We start from the raw sequence: 15,877 nt of genomic DNA on the forward strand, positions 1-15,877 counted from the left end.
TAAAATCCAAACTCTTCCAAAGTTCTCATGCTCTGGCCCCTGCCTGCCTCTTCAGATCTCATTTTATACCACTCTCCACCCCGACTGGCTGTTTGAACTTTGAACACTCCCAACTTGTTCTGTCCTGGGGGACACTGTTCTATTTCCTTTAATAAGAATGCTTTCTCCTTTCTACTTTAGGGCTGCCACTTCCTCACTGTAGAGTTACCAGCTTAAACATTACCTCCTCAAAGAGGCCTTCCATGACCACATTTTCTAGGCAGTGGCCCATCCCTTCCATCATATCTTCTAGGTGGAATGTGTACTCTGTGCTGTCCTGTCTCCCTTCAGTGGCAGCGGGCAGTCTTCAGCTGTCAGCCCCTTTAGGCACTTCTTCAGCTGCAGAGATCATGGTCACACCCCTTCCTAGGGTAGCCCACATCCAAAGAGGTATCTAAACGCCTGTTTACCTCAGCCCCACTCAGGACAGCCCTGAAGGTTCACTCTGCTCCCTCTGTCCTCGTGGCGTGGGCTAGGGCTACAGCTGGGCCTGCTTTGCTGTGCAGTTTCTCCTTGGATTACTTCTGTTTCCATCTCCTCCCTTTCACAGAGGTTAGTGGAATTTAGTAAACATTCTAAATCCCACCTCAGTGCTCATTTCGCAGGTGGCACTAGTGATAAAGAACCTGCCCACCAATGCAGGAGATGTAAGAGACACAGGTTCCATCCCTGCGTCTGGAAGATCCCCGGGAAGAGGGCATGGCAGCTCACCCCAGTATTCTTGCCTGGAGAATCCCACAGGCAGAGGAGCCTGGTGGGCTACAGTCCATAGGATTGCACAGAGTTGGACACAAATGAAGCGACTTAGCACACACACACATACTCATTTCTCAACACCAGGAAAGTGTCATTTCCTTCATAATGTTTAAAACTATTTGAAATTGTTTCACTGACTGGTTTGTAAGTTTATTGTTTGTTTCTCCCAGTAGAATGTAAGTTATATGTACACAGGAACCTATCTGACTTTTTCACCAATGTATCCCCAGTGCCCTGGAGCTTTGAACACCATCATCTTCTTCATCATAGCAAACACCTACTGTTTATTATATGCCAGGTGCTGTTTTATTTATTGGCTGCATCACTTGACATGCAGGATCTTAGTTCCCTGGCCAGGGATTATACCCATGAACCCTGTCTTGGGAACATAGATTCTTAACCACTGGACCAGCGGGGAAATCCCCAGGTGCTGTTCTAAGTACTTTACCTATGTTAATTCACTTCTTCCTTACAACAATCCAGTGAGGTAGGTGCTATCACTGCTATCACTTGCAGCATTTTACAGATTGGGAATATAAAATACGGAAAAGTTAGTTGGTTAGCCCAGGTCCACATAGCTGATAAGCGACAGAACTAATATTTGAATCTAGGCAATCAGTTTACATTCTGCGTTCTTAAACACTCCACTAAGCCATTTCTTTTAGTAACTGCTGTTCAATTAACTTTCAGTAATTCAATATATAAAGAAAAGAGAATAGTTGAATATGTTTTGGGATATATCACCTATTTTATTCATTGACAAATATTTTCTGAATATCTGCTGTATGCCAGGCACTCTGGTATGCATAGGGGATATAATGTGAAGAAAATAGGTATAGTGGGTCCCCTACATATGAACCTTCAAGTTGTGAGCTTTCAAAGATGCGAACCTTGAAAGGAGTGAAGACTTCTTACAAAAGCCATAAGTAGTCATAGATGTGGATTTCCAGAGCTTAAGGAAAAACTACTCTGCAAAAATCAGATCACAAACAATGTCTTAGTGCTCTGGAATAGCAACACTTAATGTTAAAAGTCTTCAAATCTCTGAAATGTCATTGCCCAAAGCCAAAGGATAATTCACCAAATCCCAGATTGACCTCCCTATAAAATCAGCTTGTGGTTCATGATAAAAAACATCAGGGAGAGAATCTATAGAGTTAATAACTAAACTTTGGTCTATTAAATGTACAAAGCATACAAGGATGGTGCTGAAACTTTGAAGGAGGAATTTGAATTCTTTTGCAGCTGGAATGTGCTAGAACTTCCCAACAGCTTGAAAGAATGCCTAGTATTTCTTTTTCTATTATGATCACTGTTATTTCTCACAGGGGCAAGTGAATCTTCCCAAACTCTCATGACTGGAGTTGATGAGACCCCAGTAAGCTCGTGTGGGGAGCAAAGCCAGCCAGTGCACCAAGGCTTGGGCACCTGGAATCCCTGTGTTTCTCATGCACGAGTGTCGCACAGAGCTGTTGTAAATCTTTGAAGCCAACAGGAAAATTAAGGAGCACCGCACAGAGCAGGACCTTGTCAGTTCCATAATGGGTGGCGGGAGGAAAAATTCTGCTGCTTCCCGTCCCCCCCCTGCACCCCCGCCCAGGCATTTAGTGTAACTCAAAAATGCCTGCTTTGTGACCATTAGCCATTTAACAGCTTTCTATTCTGAGGAATTTAATCATTTATCACTTTCAGTTCATCTTGGAGAAAATAGTGTTCAATGCAACCAAGATGACAGGGTTCATTGCATTGGATTTTCCCTTTAGTAATGAAAAGAGGATATTCCTTTTAAATCATTTAGGGCCAGGGAGTACTCCATAAATAATCCTTGCAGCATGGATAAAGAGTAGGGCTTATTATATGTATCTTATGAATGGCCTCTCCCAATACAGTGTAAGCTCCATGAGAGTAGAGATTTTATTTCATTGACCACTGTCCTCAGGACCCAGAACAATGCTCACTGCATAGGAAGCGAGCATTCTCTATTCAAGATGTTGTTCTGAAGATCAGTTGAGATGAAAATTGTGATGATGTTTGACACTCTGAAAATGCTGATTCTACCCCTGCCTCCCATAAATCATGTTTCAGTCAGGAATTTACATAATGGATGACCTACTCAATGGGAGACTAAGCGAGGCAAGCATCTTTTTACTGCCTTAAAAATCGATATTAAAGAACTCTTCAGAGAGATGTTGTGGGGAGGGAGGTGGGAGGGGGGTTCATGTTTGGGAACGCATGTAAGAATTAAAGATTTTAAAATTTAAAAAAAAATAAAAAATTAAAAATAAATAAATAAATTAAAAAAAAAAAAAGAACTCTTCATGTTGCAGGGTACTTACTCTTCTTTTTTTTTTTAAATATGTGTTATTTTTCTTTTCTACTTAAAAATGGAAAGCACATTTTGTAAAGATACCGAATCAGAATCCTGAAAAGTCAACCGTGGCCTATATGAGGATTTAAAACACCATTTCTCAAATAGCTTTTACCTAATCCAAACTGAATAACATTTAGGGTCAAGCAAAAACTTGGAGGGATCTTTCCTAAAGTTAGCTTTCTTTCCTGAGACATTTGGTGAAACTTGTAAAATTCTGGAGCATATGAATTAAGTATACTTGTAAATACTGTATTAAAACAATGTATTCACTGTGTTTTTGCTTCAAACTACTTAGTACAACATTTATCAAAGGCAGAGAACACTGATAAATAATATCCAGTTTTGTATTCTCAATTATTATAAAAAGCTCTCAAGGTTGCTAAGGTCACTGCTGGCCAACTCTCTATGCATAAGAGGTTAGAGCTTATATGTGGATATAACAAGTATTACCAAAGTTAAGGAATTCTATTTGCTGTGATACAAGTTGTGTACATTTTCTCGATTTTTCTGCCTATGTGTATCAAGGAAAATGTTATCCTAGATTGTACTTCTCATTTACAGGAATGAGAAAGAAAAATGTGAAGTCTGTGCAGACTATTATTTGTGGCAGGAATCCTTATTTCTGAGAGAGGGTAAGTTAGATGGTTCTCAATGCTTTCCTTTCCCAATCTAACTGCTTTTTATCTTTCTCCTTACTTCTTAAGCTTCTGAGTGGGTAGCTTACACTCACAATTGAGTGTATGAATAGGACTGGCGCTGCCTAAAGGGAAATTAGGAAGCTGCCTCAACCGCCTGATTTATGAGGCATTGAAAAGCACAACTGACCAAAAATATCTCCTCCACTGGCCTGCCATCAGTGCCTGAAATTCCTATGATAAGAATCACCCATTAAAAGTTTTCTGCAGACACGCATGGTTTATTTGGGTCAATAAAACACTGTGTTTGGGAAAAAGAAGTAAGTGGGAAAATGGGAAGGTGTCTCATTACGATGGCTTATTTTACCTTATCAGTTTATGAATATCTTAGTAAACAGCAGCATCTTGACAGGTAGGTACAGTATACTGTTTAAGGCTGGAGGGAAAGTTGGGAGTTCAGAGTTTCATGTAGCATCTTCGTGTAGACTCAGCAGTATGAAGGCAATAAACGCTTGGGAGAAGATTGCCCAAAATGGACCAAGGAGCTAAGATATCAAAGACAGATTTAAATATTTCACAGTTCTGTTTCAGGCCAGGTTAAGAAGTAAGGTACATAATGGTTGGAGGAATCTCCTTTCAATTCCCTTTTCTACTATCTTTGTTGCTGTTCAGTGCAACCCCATGAACTGCAGCACACCAGGCTTCCCTGTCCTTCACTATCTCCTTGAATTTGTGCAGACTCATGCCCATTGAGTCAGTGATGCCATCCAACCATTTCATCCCCTGTTGCCCCCTTCTCACCATTAGTTCTTGGGTAACCACAACAGGACTAATGATTTGGTTATTCATAAAATAATATTCATGATGAAGGCCAAGTGGATTTATGACCAGAGGGAGATACATTTGTAGAAGCAGAGCTCATGATCATTCTGACTTTGTGGAGACTATTCTGTAAAAGTGTCTAGGGTAGTTGTATCTGAGTCACCACACAGATTTAATTGCCTCTCCCTAGTTCCCACCCAGAGTTTCTAAACCAGATGTTCTGAGATGGGGGGTCTGGGACTCTGCATTTTAACAAATATGTCTGTTGATTCTTATGCACATTATTTGAAAATTATTGGTTTGGAGGTTTCAGTAGATTATAGAGGTTAAACATATGGATTCTAAATGTAGGTAGATCAGGGTTCATATCCCACCTCAGTTGCTTGCTTGTTTGGTGACCTTGGACAAGCAACCATCTAGCCCTCAGTTTCTGCCTAATAAGAATACCAACTTCACAAGATTTTTAAGTGAGGTCCGAGGAGCTAAGTTGTATGAAGTTTAGCACAGCATCTGGCACTTAATACGGGCAAAAGTGATATCATTATTAAGATGAGTATATTTATTGGAAAAAACTCAGGCAGGACTAACACTTAGGTATTAAATATTTTGATGACCATGTACTTTGTAAAAGATAATTTCAAAATTCTATTGCAATATATGGTAAAACCAATTGGTTTCCTAATTATTGTTCCCCAAGGTTTTTCTGTTGCTGTTCTTTAGCTTTTCTGACTTCTCAAACATATCTAATAGCAAAAGAGTTGGATGGAATATTTTGTAATAAATATTTGGAACAATCTCCCCTAAATCATGGTATCTAGCAATGGAAGAATTGATTATGTTCTACTTTGAAATATTTTGCATATTCTTACTAGAACAGACCACCTGGTTTCTTTTCCAACTGTCACTTTCCTTTTCTTCTCTTATATCTTTACCCCTGTTTCTTACCTTTTGCTCTCTCTCCTTGGTCAACATAGTGCCTACATGCTCTATTTTCTTCTGTTTCCTTGTCTTTCTGGTGTAATTCCTTCTCATTCATCTTGCAAGAATTGCTCTACATAGCAAAACTTAAAGCTGAGATAACCGATTGAAATTCTGTTAAATTGTATAGTAACTTATTCAGGGTCATTACTGATAGATGCAAAAGTGGACCTTATACCTAAATAGATCTCAGAAAATCAAAGCAAGAGGAAAAGAGCAAAGATAAAAATGGACTCATTGTTTCATCTTAGTGTAAAGTATGGTAAACAGTATTATGCTAATGGCAATGCAATAATGAGAAAGAAAATTATGTAATCACAGACTAATGGGATACATTATAATTTGGAGGATAGAGAAAAGCAGAGATATACTTTGCCAACAAAGGTCCGTCTAGTCAAGGCTATGGTTTTTCCAGTGGTCATGTATGGATGTGAGAGTTGGACTGTGAAGAGAGCTGAACACCAAAGAATTGATGCTTTTGAACTCTGGTGTTGGAGAAGACTCTTGAGACTCCCTTGGACTGCAAGGAGATCCAACCAGTCCATTCTGAAGAAGATCAGCCCTGGGATTTCTTTGGAAGGAATGATGCTAAAGCTGAAACTCCAGTACTTTGCCCACCTCATGCAAAGAGTTGACTCATTGGAAAAGACTCTGATGCTGGGAGGAATTCAGGGCAGGAGGAGAAGGGGATGACAGAGGATGAGATGGCTGGATGGCATCACGGACTCGATGGACATGAGTCTGAGTGAATTCTGGGAGTTAGTGATGGACAGGGAGGCCTGGCGTGCTGTGATTCATGGGGTCACAAAGAGTCGGACACGACTGAGTGAATGAACTGAACTGAACTGAACTGAAGGAAAACTGGGATTCAATTACAATCCAAAAGAAACAGCATGTGAAATCTAAAATATCACACAAATGAACTTATCTACAGAACAGAAACACTCACAGACATAGAAAACAGACTTGTGGTTGCCAAGGAGGAAGGTGGAGTGAGGAAGGGTTGGAGCTGAAGTTTGGGGACTAGCAGATGCAAACTATCATATATAGAATGGATAACAACAAAGTTCTATTGTATAGCCACAGGGAGCTATATTCAGCATGCTGTAATAAACCAAAATGGAAAAGAATATGAAAAATATACATTAATATATATATAACTGAGTCACTTTGCTGTACATCAGAAACACAACATTGTAAATCAACTATACTTCAATGAATAAATAAAAGAAACAACCAATAAAAAAACGGTGCTGTTGGCATCATCTCACATAAATTCCTCTCTGAATACTAGGATCCCCTTTTAGTGGTTGAAATATGAACTCTGGCAGATAGAATGCTTGGGTTCAAACCCAGGCTCCACAATTATTGGCTGAGTGTCCTTGGACAATTTAGTCTCACTGTGCCTCAGTTTCCTTGTCTGGGAATGTAGATAATAATAGCATGTCCTTTAAGGGTGCTTAGGAGGATATGGCAACCCACTCCAGTGTTCTTGCCTTGAGAATCCCAGGGACAGGGGAGCCTGGTGGGCTGCCGTCTATGGGGTTGCACAGAGTCAGACATGACTGAAGCAACTCAGCAGCAGCAGCAGCAGCAGCAGGAGGATCAAATGAGAATAACGTGTAAAGCACTGAAAGAAGTGCCTTCTTTGTAGCAAACTCTTAAGTACTGATTGCTATTGATGTAGTATCTTTCTTATTTTTCATTCACCAAGTTTGAAATCCTCAGTGATGTCCTAGGTGAGGAGGCAGTGTTCAGGGAGTTTCTGGACAGACCATTTTGCTCACACTGTGAAAATTTGCTGACAGTGGTTATTTTTCTTTCTGGGAAGCAAGTTTCCTTGTCTGGCTGTCATTCCCTTTTACTCAGATAAATGCACTATGATTTGATCACCCCCAATAAACCTTGGATAGTTTTAGATTTATAAATTAACTTGTTATTAATGATCACACTTTGGAACATAATCACCATCTGTGACCACGTATTGAAAAACTAGAGGTGTATTCAGTATTTACTAAAACTCTCTCTAATAGAACATGCATCTTAATTCTGGAAATATCTATTTGACCCAGTGCATATTTCTTTATCTCTTGTAACTAATACTGCTTTTTTTGTCTTTCAGCATATATAAACAGACTAATAATAAAGCTGAGAATTTGTTATTTAAAATATTGTAGGTCTCAAACACAGTCAATAATGTTCAAAACATAGAGAAATGTTCAACTCTCTTTGGCAGAAGTGTAGGAAAGCAGGAACAAGGGCATCATTTTTCAGAAAGTATTCTCAGACAAATCATTCTCTGAGAGATTTAAAAAAAAATCAGTCATACAAGGCACACCCCTTTGCTTCTATTCCATTTTTATCATGGCAATTTCCCCTACAAAATTGAGGTTGTTCGTAAATATTTTCCTTCCAAACTGTGGGAAATAAATCATGAGTAACTTTGGATCTTTGATAAAGTTAGGTTAGGGGACTGCTTATCATTGAAACAATGAACACAAAGGCAGTTCAATCCTGGGGCCTCTGACAAACTCAACAGCTGAGGCGGTACTCACGCTCCTTGTTCTCAAGCATTCCAGGGGAGTGGCAAAGGGACAGCCAGCACAAGGAATTTTCAAGGTTCTTTTTTCCCACCCTTCAGATTTGATAAGTCTCTAATCATTGAGAAAGGGATTTGTTCTGCAAGAACCCAAAGTATCCCAAAGAACTATATTTACCCATAACAGACCTTGCTCTCTGTTTAATCTAGCCAGATGGATACTGCTTTTTGGACTCACAGTCATATCCCTACAGATTTGACCTCATTTAGCAGACACTATTAAAAGATTATCCTATGATTGAGAATTTCCATTGCATCAAATACTAAATATTAGTAACATTCCTCTGTGGGGAAAGTGATGTAATAAAAGGGCATAGACTGAGTTGACCTCAGACAAATTATACAGCGAAGTATGTGAAGATTATGCAACTAATCTGCTAGCCAATAAAGCCCAGCAGTACAGGGAGTAAAGCTCTGGGGGCAAAGACTTTCCCACTAGCTCTCGAAGGAAGCGTTCATGTTCATCTGCAGCCATAGATGGAAGCTGTATGTGATTCTGTTGCCTTGGTACTGTGATGGTTATTTTGAAAGACGCCAAGGGTGAGAAAGTGTACAGAAGTGTGGCAGAATGATGGAATGCTGGGATGGGAGTGGGGTCATAAGGCGGCTTCCTCACATTTCATTTTGTTATTTACTTTTACAAATGGGGAGCATGAGGTTTCTTTTCTTTTTTCCCTTTGGAAACCAACAATGCTCACAGGAAATTAAAACTGCAGTGAAGGGGCTAAAAATGATATGAAAATCAAGACATTAAGAAATGATTATAAGAGGGGCCTTCTTTTTAGAATATTGCCAGAAAAGGTGTTGAAAGAGTACCTAGTGAAGATTCTAATCATAAGGACTGGATTCTGATGAAAAGACATGTTTTATAAATTGCTTGTAAATGGAAAGCCATATAGGGGGACCCAGCAAAGTGGTAAACTAGCTAAATTAAGTTTTTGCTATGATTTTGCTTGAACATACTTTAAAAACAATTGATTAAATGTTAATTATTTAAAAAATAAGTTACAAAACCAGTACATAATTAAGGAAAGAAAGTCAAGCAATGCAGACATATACACATAAAAGGTGAAAGCCTCCTTCCTTCTTTCCCCTGCAGGGGCAAATATTATTATTATATAATTTATCTGTCAGAACTTTTGTAACACTGTATATTTTATAAATGTGTTTTAGGGGCGGGAGCTAATACTGTACATATTGTTCTGTCATTTTCTTTTACTGAATAATATATTATTAGCGTCTTTGTATTCTTTTAAAAAATAGACATTATTTATATTCTTCTTTTTAAGGGGTTATTTTATACTAAGTGAAATGGAAATGAAGGCAACCTGGCGATTCTGAAACTTAAGAAAATCATATATTTGATATATTTTTATTTTTCTTGATATGATGAACTTACCACTATGTTTTATAAGTTGCTTGTAAATTATGCCTACTAGCTAGCATTCCATCTACCAGGAAAAGATAGGAATAGGGAAGAAACTGAGACCTATGCTACAGGTTATAAAAGCAGATTTCCTAATAGTATGTATAGTATAATTCCAGTTCTATAAAAGGTATATATATGCATAGAAAGCAGTCAAGCAACATCTATACTGAAATGCTAATAGTTATTATCACAGGATTGTTGGAGTATAGCCATATTTTTCTCTCATTATGGTTTTCTGTATTTCAATAAAATTTTATTGCTTTTAAAATTAGTTAAAAAGTAAATGTAATATAAAAATGCAATGCATCTGATAAAAAAAAGTTCACATCCAACAGCTACAGAAAGTAAACCCTTCTGAATTGGCTTCCACTCCATTCCCAAACCCCATGATATTTTATTTTCTTAATTTAAGGGATTAGAGTTGAGCTCCTACATTGAGAGAAAGCAATCTTTAATATCAGTGAAAGAGCTGATCAGAAAATGAGGCAAAAAATAAGGAGATCATATTTCTTTATTACATATATGAAGTATAAAAAACTTAACAGAACAATATATATAAATTTTGTGCTAGTGCACAGGACCTCAGGAAAAAAATATGTTCTGAATGTGAAGTTAATCTTATGGCACTGTGGTTCACGTTTTATATATTCAAGTACAGAAGAAATGGTATATATAGTGGTTATGATGGATACAGAAGATGAATAATAATGAAAAACTATAATTTGGTGAACTATCACATACATTGTGTCCAAAAATGAGTGAACAGAATGACCAAATACTGTTAATAAAGACAAGGAGGAAACTGTCTCAATATTCAGGTTTAAATACTAAACACAAAAAACAAATTCTGTGTCTACAATAATCTTTGAAGTGTATACAAGTGCATTGCAAATAAATGGGCTTTTTACAATTTAAAGTCCATTTCCTCTTTATCCAAGCATTTTCTATACTTAGGACTCCTTTCTCTTATTTTAGAATCTCTTCTTGTTTAGTTTTTTTATTTTTCAAAGTTTCATCATTGCTGGTATCTGTGGAATCTAACCTCTAGCCCAAAGCTGAGACTTCATGCAAACATATTCTCCTTTCAGGTTGCATCTTCACATAGTTTCTCTAAGTGTTCAAGGTTAAAGAGTACAACTTTCTGAATGTGGTCACTTTTTTCCACACGTAGTGACAGTGCTTCTGTTTCAGCAGGTTTTCATACACGCCTTTTTTCTTTTTTTCCTGTCAACAGCAGTCTCCAAACTTTCACAACACAAGTGGTAGGTAGTAAAGTGCTTTATACAATGAAATACTATATACATGTGGAGAGGACCCATTTAACACCCCACAGACCAAAGTTCACACACATCACACAAGAGAAGGCTCTTTTTAAGAAACACCTTTTCTGATAGTAGGGTTGGGAATTCCTTAAAATCTCATTAATTACTTCAAGTAGCACAAATGTAAGGAACATATCTGAAGATGGGAAAAGTCCTTGTTAGGTGCATTGGCCTTAATAGATTACTGCTAAATATCATATTGCTATTAAAATATCCTTAATAGTTTTGAATTTCAGAATCAGTCTCATAGAAAATAGGTATCAGTGTTAGGATTTTTCATTCTTCTTTATGAAACAAACTGTATTTAAACATGGGCCCAAAAGAGATACATTAGATAAGGTCCATGCATTGGAACATTTCTATATATTTTGGCACTTAAAAAAATTTCCAGTTTCATTTTTGAGGTCTCCTTTCCATTAAGTCTGTCTTTTGTACATAGAGACGTGCCATTAAGTGCTATAAACCCTTACTGTTACTTGCACTCTCTTTTCAAAATATCCATGACTTTTCTTCCAAGAGATGGTTTCCAGTGCTGGACAAAACTTTTCATATTCACGACTAGTTTGCCTGTTCTTACATCCTCGTGTCCTGCTACAAGGTACTCCAAACCTAAAAGAGAACAATGTTAGGGGCTATGCAGTATCAAAATTTATGGAAGGGAGAGATATGATTTTAGTAGTTTTATATATACATGGTTCAAGGTTTTATCAATTCACAGTTGAAATAGGGAGTCACAAGCAATAATTTGGTAAATATTTGTTAAGTGCCAAATGCTTTAAATGTATTATCTTATTTAACCTTAAAAATAACCCTTTGAAGTAAGTATCACTTTTCTTCTTTCCTCATTTTACAAATGAGGACACTGAGGCTTGGCAAGATTAAGAAACAGTGTTTGCCAGCCCTGTCTGATGGTAGAAGTTTTACTCTTTGCTATACACCACTCTCCATGCTATAAATCAATAGTTCTTGAGGACTCACTATATATGGTAGTGTACATTAAGGAGGATTTTATAAAAGTGAAACAACCATTTGGGAAAACATATTGAAAGAAAGAGAAGCCCTGGTGGCTCAGCAGTAAAGAATCCACCTGCAATGCAAGAGATGCGTGCAGATGTGGGTTTGATCCCTCGGTTGGGAAGATTCCCTGGAGAAGGAAATGGCAACCCATTCCAGTATTCTTGCCTGGAAAATCTCATGGGCAGAGAGGAGCCTGGTTGGGTACAGTCCATGGGATCATAGAGTCAGACACGACTGAGCAACTGAACAACAACAACATTGGAAGAGAAGTATGGACTATACAAAACAGCACATATCTCTTAGATAAAGTGTTTTTGGAATATAGAATGTTTCTTTGTCATACTTTTAAAAAATGATGAGACTTGACAAGACCTACTGCTGATTTTATAATTCAAAATTCTTTTCAGGCTTCAAGTAAAATTGTTTGGCTAATAAAAAAACACCGAAAGGACAATTTCATTATCTATACATTAGTAAATAGAAATATGATAATCTCCCTCAGTAGATGTCTTTAGTAATATCAATATTGGTATTGTGAAACAGTTTTCTGTAATATTATAGGGTAGAACAAATAAGTAATTACATTTATAAAATAAAACTGTCCAATATAAGATAAAGAGACATATACTTTAAAACTCAAATTAAAGGAAAACACGAGATATTAAAATTCAATTGAAAATATCCATTTAAACTCTTGATTATATATATATAGTCTTGTTCATTCACTGAAGTGAAAGTAAAAGTGTTAGTCTCTCAGTCCTGTCTGGCTGTTAGCGACCCCATGGACTGTAGCCCACCAGGCTCCTTTGTCCATGAATTCTCCAGACAAGAATACTATAGTGGGTTGCCATTTCCTTCTCCAGGGGATATTCCCAACCCAGGGATCGAACTCAGGTCTCCTGCATTGCAGGAAGATTCTTTACTGTCTGAGCCACCAGGGAAGCCCCATTTCATTCTCTGAAATGGTTTTTTTGTTGTTGTTGTTATGTATACTTGTAGCTTATTTTATTTTATTTTATTTTCTAATCTTTTTTTTTTTTACTTTATTTTATTTTACAATACTGTATTGGTTTTGCCATACATTGACATGAATCCACCACGGGTGTACATGAGTTCCCAATCCTGAACCCCCCCTCCCACCTCCCACCCCATATCATCTCTCTGGATCATCCCCGTGCATGAAATGGTTTTTTAAAATGTCATTCTAATGGTAAGGATTACCTATTACAAACATAATGTAGTCTCTAATAACAGGTATCACCAAAAACAACACAAAACAAAGCTTCTTGAAGAAATGCTATTTCCAAGGCTGAAATATACAAGTACACATGGGACTTATTATGCTAAAAAGGCTCATGGGAATCATTTTAAAAGGGCACAGTAAAGGAATCAGTAAAGGAGGGTTATAACTTGCCAAAGTTATGATAATTTGAGCACCAAGAGCATAGTAATTGTGTGCTAACATACCAAATCAACAAAAATCCATAATTCCAAAATGATACTCAAAAAAGAGAAATCCAGAGAGAAATTAACTTGCCATCTTGAGACAGCTGTTAAAACCATTCCTTACTTTGGAAACTGGTGATTAAAGGAAACAATTTAGCCTTTATCCTCCTTTTATAATAGGAACTATATTTCATGGTAACCTAATAACCCACCATGGGAGAGAAAGTCCTCTTACAGAATAATTCATGTAATAAATGAAGGGAATTAGACAAAATTAGAAAAAACATTTCTCAAATACTAATTAAATTATTCATCCAAGAAGGGATTACCAATTGGGTGACAAAATCATTAAGTGAATAGTTGATGGGGAACTGGATGTTTGCATGGTGACTAAATAACTCACACTCATTGTTTCCTAGTCTCAAAAGGGAAGACAAAACTCCCCAACGAAGAGATCAGACTGTTCAGTTAGAGCAACCCAGAAGTTTAGACCCATGATGGTGGGTCATCCAGGTACTATATATTTTGTGAAATGATTTAACATGAAACAACACAACAATGTCTATAATAAGTGCTAGCCAAAATGTTTATCTTGAGCCTATCAAGATAGATTGTAGAAATTATAAGAAAAATTGGAAGTAGAAAGACAAGCTAAATGACACTACAAAGAACCAACCAAATACAGAAGGCAGGATAATCTACAGAACACTTGGCCTATTTTTTTCAACAATAATTTCTAAAACACTAAAAAGAAACTCATCATAAATCAAAGATATTTGAGGGACTTAAAAACTAGATATAATTTGTGATTCTGGATTGAATACTGGCAAGGACAAGCCCTAAACAGCATTTTGGGATCAGTTGGGAAATTGGAATATGATCTCAGTATTAGAATATATGAAAATAAACTAAAATTTAAGGTAAAGATCATTAACTAACTAAAGTAGGTTGCAGAATGAAGTGTATATTATGATTTCATTTTGGTTAAAAATATAATGTATACATATATAGAGAAATATCTGGAAGGATTCACACTAGGATGTTAACAGAGACGATCTTTGGAGGACAGAAGTGTAAAATTTAAAAATTTCCCTTAAATTTCTATAATGTACACATGTTGCTTCTATAATAATAAAAAAGGTTATTTAAATTATTAAAAGAAATCAAGATTTTAAAAGAAATTAAGTCTAGGACTTAAAAGCTTTAAGTCCTAAACTTAAAAATAGCTATGATAATATTTTCCAAAAAAAAAAGGAGAGAGACAAAAAAAAAATGAAGATAATGACATAGGTTTCAAACGCCAGAGAGCAGAAATTTAAGGTGGATTATAAGGTATTTAAATTCTTTAAAGGGTAACCTTAGCTTCTCTATGAAAAAGAATCCCAGTATTTAATCAACAGACTAGTTGAAACATAATGGTTGTGATATTGTTTGTATCATCCCTAAAATAATAATATCCTCTTTAAAAATACAATAAATAATTTTTAGGAAACTTCCAGTGTTAAGTCTAGTATTTTGATGAATTTACTTTGAAAGTATAAATAAAACAAATATTATAAGGGTTTACCATTATGTCAAAGTATAAATATAAATTAAACTAATGAAAATGATGCTGAATAAATCTGTAAATTATGGAACAGCATCATACCAAAAGTTAGCATGAAAAACAACTTTATCTGTTGTATCACTTATTAGCATTTACATTTAATTTTGATATCTCTTTGCTTTTGACATCTACCTTGCTGCAAGTTTGAGGGCACAAAGCTCACTTTGTATCCACAGAAAAGGAAAATACAGTATTTTAGTGCTAGTCTTGACATTCTAAAATAGTCAATAGATGAATAGTAAATATATGCATGAAAGTAAGAATGAATGAATTTTTAGGGATGCCAACTAGATTACTCCTTTTCAAAAGTAGCAAAGGAAACAAGTTGGCGTGTAAGGTTTCAGTGTTTTCTTATCAGCTTTCTTTGGCCTTAGCTATTAAACTTGTAAAAATAGAAAAACAAAGTGAAAGAGTGTCTGGTTTTGCTTTGGCAAAGTCTTTTCATCAAAGTGAATAAACAAGTTTTCAAGAATTCTTTGAATAATTGTGCTTATGTTTTCAATTGTGATGAACTCAGTTGGTTCTTTTACTCTGTTTGGCAGAAACCTGATTAGGAAGTATAGTTTACTTCCTGGAGGGTGGCGCAGATGGTCAAAGCTTTTGTTTTTAATGTCTTACTAAAAAACTGAGTGGATATCTTTTTTTTTTTTTTTTTTTTTCCGTTTGCCGGTTTAGTCAAAAGTGCTTCTAGGAAGAGCCCCTATGCAGAGAACACTGGGAAATAGAACTTATGACTCAGTCTCCAGTATTCAAAATCCAAGATTCTGATTAGTTTGTTCTTTGGAAACATATTTTAAAATGTCTTTAAAATTTTCCTTATTAAAATTTAGATTAATTTAAATAAAATATGAAGAGCT

General features: G+C 36.4%; 1 protein-coding gene and 1 long non-coding RNA gene across 6 annotated transcripts in view; one reads left to right on the forward strand and one right to left on the reverse strand.

The window, feature by feature from the left end:
* The window catches only part of LOC106502116, a 70,474-nt gene extending 64,419 nt beyond the window's left edge, over positions 1 to 6,055 (forward strand). Inside the window, exons 2-3 of the long non-coding RNA XR_001295702.1 lie at positions 3,728 to 3,798; positions 6,017 to 6,055. This is a non-coding gene — a long non-coding RNA (uncharacterized LOC106502116). The remainder of the gene's footprint in view (positions 1 to 3,727; positions 3,799 to 6,016) is intronic.
* NTN4 (netrin 4) overlaps positions 10,123 to 15,877 on the reverse strand; it is a 130,345-nt gene continuing 124,590 nt past the window's right edge. For all 5 annotated transcript variants that reach the window (XM_013963984.2, XM_013963986.2, XM_013963983.2 and 2 more), the window contains one exon: positions 10,123 to 11,560. In XM_013963984.2, the coding sequence (XP_013819438.2) occupies positions 11,424 to 11,560 (137 nt within the window). In that variant the 3' untranslated portion in view covers positions 10,123 to 11,423. The remainder of the gene's footprint in view (positions 11,561 to 15,877) is intronic.

Source organism: Capra hircus, chromosome 5 (genome assembly GCF_001704415.2).
Source record: "Capra hircus breed San Clemente chromosome 5, ASM170441v1, whole genome shotgun sequence".
NCBI lineage: Eukaryota > Metazoa > Chordata > Mammalia > Artiodactyla > Bovidae > Capra > Capra hircus.